Source organism: Micropterus dolomieu, linkage group LG04 (assembly GCF_021292245.1).
Source record: "Micropterus dolomieu isolate WLL.071019.BEF.003 ecotype Adirondacks linkage group LG04, ASM2129224v1, whole genome shotgun sequence".
In the NCBI taxonomy this organism is placed as follows: domain Eukaryota; kingdom Metazoa; phylum Chordata; class Actinopteri; order Centrarchiformes; family Centrarchidae; genus Micropterus; species Micropterus dolomieu.
The window spans coordinates 33,988,625-33,993,519 of NC_060153.1; the positions used below are offsets into that span (position 1 = coordinate 33,988,625).

The 4,895-nt window shown below is 48.8% G+C and overlaps 1 protein-coding gene across 3 annotated transcripts in view; it reads left to right on the forward strand.

Annotated features, from left to right (window-relative positions):
• Positions 1-1,267: 1,267 nt before the first annotated feature.
• Positions 1,268-4,895, forward strand: part of tmem178 (transmembrane protein 178) — a 16,717-nt gene continuing 13,089 nt past the window's right edge. For 2 of the 3 annotated variants that reach the window (XM_046048535.1, XM_046048537.1), the window contains exon 1: positions 1,269-1,887. In XM_046048535.1, the coding sequence (XP_045904491.1) occupies positions 1,356-1,887 (532 nt within the window). In that variant the 5' untranslated portion in view covers positions 1,269-1,355. Of the gene's footprint in view, positions 1,888-4,895 lie in introns of all 3 variants that reach the window. The other variant, XM_046048536.1, reaches the window with a different exon arrangement.

Here is a 4,895-nt window from a genome sequence, read left to right on the forward strand (position 1 = left end):
TGTACTTCACTGTTTATTCTCTTTTCAGAATAATTGTAACTCAATTATTTGCTCAACCCCTCAGCCTGTTTTTATTTTCCATTTAACTCTTTTAACCCTGATTGTACACTGCACTGTAACTTTTATTTTTTTTTAAATGTGTGTTTTTTCAATTTCCCTATGCTGCTTTTAAACTTTTTTATATTTCCCTGTTGCCATTATGTTTTATGTAAAGCACTTTGAATTACCTTGTCGTTGAAATGTGCTATACAAATGAACTTGCCTTGCCTTGATTGATGAGTAAATATTTTTTGTGAGACACAAAGTTATAAAACAAATAATAAACCAACATTAATATTTTGCGTGGTCGGTCACTTATTCTTTCCAGAAGACTCCAGCTCATAGGTGCTATTTACACTGGGCACGGTGGGGACCGCCCCCACACTTTTCAACACTAAGTGACCGCGGGAACACACCGAGAAACTCTACTGGCAGAAACGCTCCACGGTGCAGAGCTTTAAACCTGGAATCAAATTATGAAGGTTAATTATTATATTATTATTGTGTTGTTGTTGTTGTTGTTGTTGTTACAGGCTTTTATTTTACTTATTAGTAATCAGTGGCTGAGGACAGAGAGACATAGACACCAGAAGGAGAGAGAGAGTCCACGCCCAGCTCGGTGAGGAGGCTCGACACAGTCAAGTCAGCTGCGGTGATGGCACAACCACACTTCCGGTCTCTGATTTCAAAGTAAAACTCACTGATGAAACGTCAGGAATGTGAAGTTGACGTGAAGACCATGGACGGTGTAAAACGTGGAGACTACGTCCACGTTTTACACCGTCCATGGTCAGGTCACCTGCAGGGTTCTGAAGAGCCTTGTGAAGCTCAGTGTGGCGGGCGGCTACCGGCCGTGGACTAGTTATTCTGCATCATTTTTAGACAGGATGTTCCTGATTTTCGCAATATTACGTCGGTGAAAAAAGGCGGTCCTTGAAATTTGCTTAATGTGAGACTTAAACGACATGTCCTGATCAAAGATAACTCCAAGATTCCTCACAGTGGTGCTGGAGGCCAGGGCGATGCCATCAAGGGACAATAACTTCAGTTTTATCTGCCTTGAAACCAGAGTGAAGTAAAATAGCATGTTTTCATGTTGTTGGGTTCTGTGTCAACATGTCAATCTGTTCTGTTTGTGTTGGAAATGGAGTTATTTCTGAAGGGGAACTCTTTTATTCTGAAGGCCGCCTCGGTGGACTTCCGGTCCTGCGTGCGGTACCTGCCTCCGCCCTGACGCAGCCCCGTCAGTCGGCATGACAACACGGTCCCGGGAGCAGACGGGGAGCGGCTGACGTGCACGAGGATGGCAGCAGAAGATGCTCAGTAACGGAACCAGCGGCAGGAACCGAGAGAACAGCGGCACCGGGACCAGCACCGGCACCTGTCCCGGGAGCGACCCGGTCCATGTCCCGGCCATGGAGAGAGCCCGGCCGGCCACGGTGACGGTGTCCGCGGTGAGCCTCGCGCTCAGCGCGCTGTCCCTGCTGCTGCTGGTCACCGCCATCTCCACCGACCACTGGTACGAGACCGACACCCGCAGACACAAGGACAACTGCGACCGCCACGGGTCCGACTCCAACGACCAGAAGAACCGGGAGATGCCCATCTACCACCTCCCGCTGGTGGACACGAGCAGCGGCGGGGCTCGGCAGCGGGACGTGGCGCTGATGAAGCCCGTGCATGTGGGCAGCAGAGAGGAGGAGCTGCTGGAGAACTGGCGGGCCATCCTGGGGATGGGCATCCTGGAGACCGAGTGCGGCAGGCCGCTGTTCTCCACTCACTCCGGCCTCTGGAGGAAGTGCTACTTCAAGCGCCTGGACCCGGACATCGACAAGCTCATCGACCGGGGTCAGACTGCAGGACAGTACACAGTACATATATTTTTACAGTACATATAGTACAATATGCTGTACAGTATATACTGCATAATAATATATATAAACAGTACCATGCACAAATACAGGCTACAGTAAACATGTAAACAGAACTATAATGTAGTAAAAATATGTCCAGGTGATGCACTTATATAAACATCCTGTATATACTGGTTCTAAAAACATTATCAGTGTATTAATGTGCATCAGCAAGCTCGCCTTCATCGCTCAGACTGCGCGCACTCACACACAGTACATATACGTTGTATAATAACCACATGAATGTATTAATGAAGGTGGAGCGACAGAGGTCAGCGTGCATACTGATACACACTGTACACACAGTGTACTGCTGTTCTAACAGTACAGGTTCTGTGATCAGGTTCTGTGGGACTGAAGGTGGACACAGTGACATCATGGTGGATAATAATATTCCAACAGAAAGAAAAAGTACTGTATTATGTGCTGATACTGCAGTCTAAAGTACTGTTTATTGAAGGTGAAGCCTTGTTGTTGTTGTTGAGCTGTTGTTGAGCCGGAGATGAGAAACTCTGGCTTTCCTGTTTCAGAGACGGAGCTCACATAAACCCTGGATCAATAACTCCAGTAACCTGTGTTGTGAAATTAACCTGCGCAGGTGTTCCTCTCTGACTCCTCCCCTCCCGCGAGCCACCGGGTCACTTCCTCATTCACTCGGTCGATATCAACAGATGCGTTCATCTGCAGAAGGTTACTGGAAACATTGAAATCCCTGTTACATATTAGTTTGTCACCCGAACACAAAGCTAATTAGCTGTAAGCTGTGTGAAGCTGTAATCGATCGATGATCAATCAGCTGTCAGCTGCGACCAGTCACACTGATGGAACAGTCCTGTCACAGGGATCAGCTGAAACTGGTTCATATTTCTGTCTCCGCTGGACTCAAATGGAGGCTCCGCCTTTATTGATCCGTTGCCATGGTGAATCGTAGTATCAGCTTTTTTTCATCCTAAACTCAGTTTTACAGGTGGTGGTTCAGTAGAGACAGGTGGTGGTTCAGTATAGACAGGTGAGAAAGGTGGTGGTTCAGTACAGACAGGTGAGAAAGGTGGTGGTTCAGTACAGACAGGTGAGAGAGGTGGTGGTTCAGTATAGACAGGTGAGAAAGGTGGTGGTTCAGTACAGACAGGTGAGAAAGGTGGTGGTTCAGTACAGACAGGTGAGAGAGGTGGTGGTTCAGTACAGACAGGTGAGACAGGTTGGTGGTTCAGTACAGACAGGTGAGAAAGGTGGTGGTTCAGTACAGAAAGGTGAGAGAGGTTGGTGGTTCAGTACAGACAGGTGAGACAGGTGGTGGTTCAGTACAGACAGGTGAGAAAGGTGGTGGTTCAGTACAGACAGGTGAGACAGGTTGGTGGTTCAGTACAGACAGGTGAGACAGGTGGTGGTTCAGTACAGACAGGTGAGAGAGGTGGTGGTTCAGTACAGACAGGTGAGACAGGTGGTGGTTCAGTACAGACAGGTGGTGGTTCAGTACAGACAGGTGAGACAGGTGGTGGTTCAGTACAGACAGGTGGTGGTTTAGTACAGACAAGTGATGTTTCAGTACAGACAGGTGAGACAGGTGGTGGTTCAGTACAGACAGGTGAGAAAGGTGGTGGTTCAGTACAGACAGGTGAGACAGGTGGTGGTTCAGTACAGACAGGTGGTGGTTCAGTACAGACAGGTGAGACAGGTGGTGGTTCAGTACAGACAGGTGGTGGTTCAGTACAGACAGGTGAGAAAGGTGGTGGTTCAGTACAGACAGGTGAGAGAGGTGGTGGTTCAGTACAGACAGGTGAGAAAGGTGGTGGTTCAGTACAGACAGGTGAGACAGGTGGTGGTTCAGTACAGACAGGTGGTGGTTCAGTACAGACAGGTGAGAAAGGTGGTGGTTCAGTACAGACAGGTGAGACAGGTGGTGGTTCAGTACAGAAAGGTGAGACAGGTGGTGGTTCAGTACAGACAGGTGGTGGTTCAGTACAGACAGGTGAGACAGGTGGTGGTTCAGTACAGACAGGTGGTGGTTCAGTACAGACAGGTGAGAAAGGTGGTGGTTCAGTACAGACAGGTGAGAGAGGTGTTGGTTCAGTACAGACAGGTGAGAAAGGTGGTGGTTCAGTACAGACAGGTGAGACAGGTGGTGGTTCAGTACAGACAGGTGAGACAGGTGATGGTTCAGTACAGACAGGTGAGACAGGTGATGGTTCAGTACAGACAGGTGGTGGTTCAGTACAGACAGGTGAGAGAGGTGGTGGTTCAGTATAGACAAGTGAGACAGGTGGTGGTTTAGTACAGACAGGTGGTGGTTCAGTACAGACAGGTGGTGGTTCAGTACAGACAGGTGAGAGAGGTGGTGGTTCAGTATAGACAAGTGAGACAGGTGGTGGATCAGTACAGACAGGTGAGAGAGGTGGTGGTTCAGTATAGACAAGTGAGACAGGTGGTGGTTTAGTACAGACAAGTGATGTTTCAGTACAGACAGGTGAGACAGGTGGTGGTTCAGTACAGACAGGTGAGAGAGGTGGTGGTTCAGTACAGACAGGTGGTGGTTCAGTACAGACAGGTGAGAGAGGTGGTGGTTCAGTACAGACAGGTGGTGGTTCAGTACAGACAGGTGAGAGAGGTGGTGGTTCAGTATAGACAAGTGAGACAGGTGGTGGTTTAGTACAGACAGGTGATGTTTCAGTACAGACAGGTGGTGGTTCAGTACAGAGAGGTGAGACAGGTGGTGGTTCAGTACAGACAGGTGGTGGTTCAGTACAGACAGGTGAGACAGGTGGTGGTTTAGTACAGACAGGTGAGACAGGTGGTGGTTCAGTACAGACAGGTGGTGGTTCAGTACAGACAGGTGAGAGAGGTGGTGGTTCAGTATAGACAAGTGAGACAGGTGGTGGTTTAGTACAGACAGGTGAGACAGGTGGTGGATCAGTACAGACAGGTGGTGGTTCAGTACAGACAGGT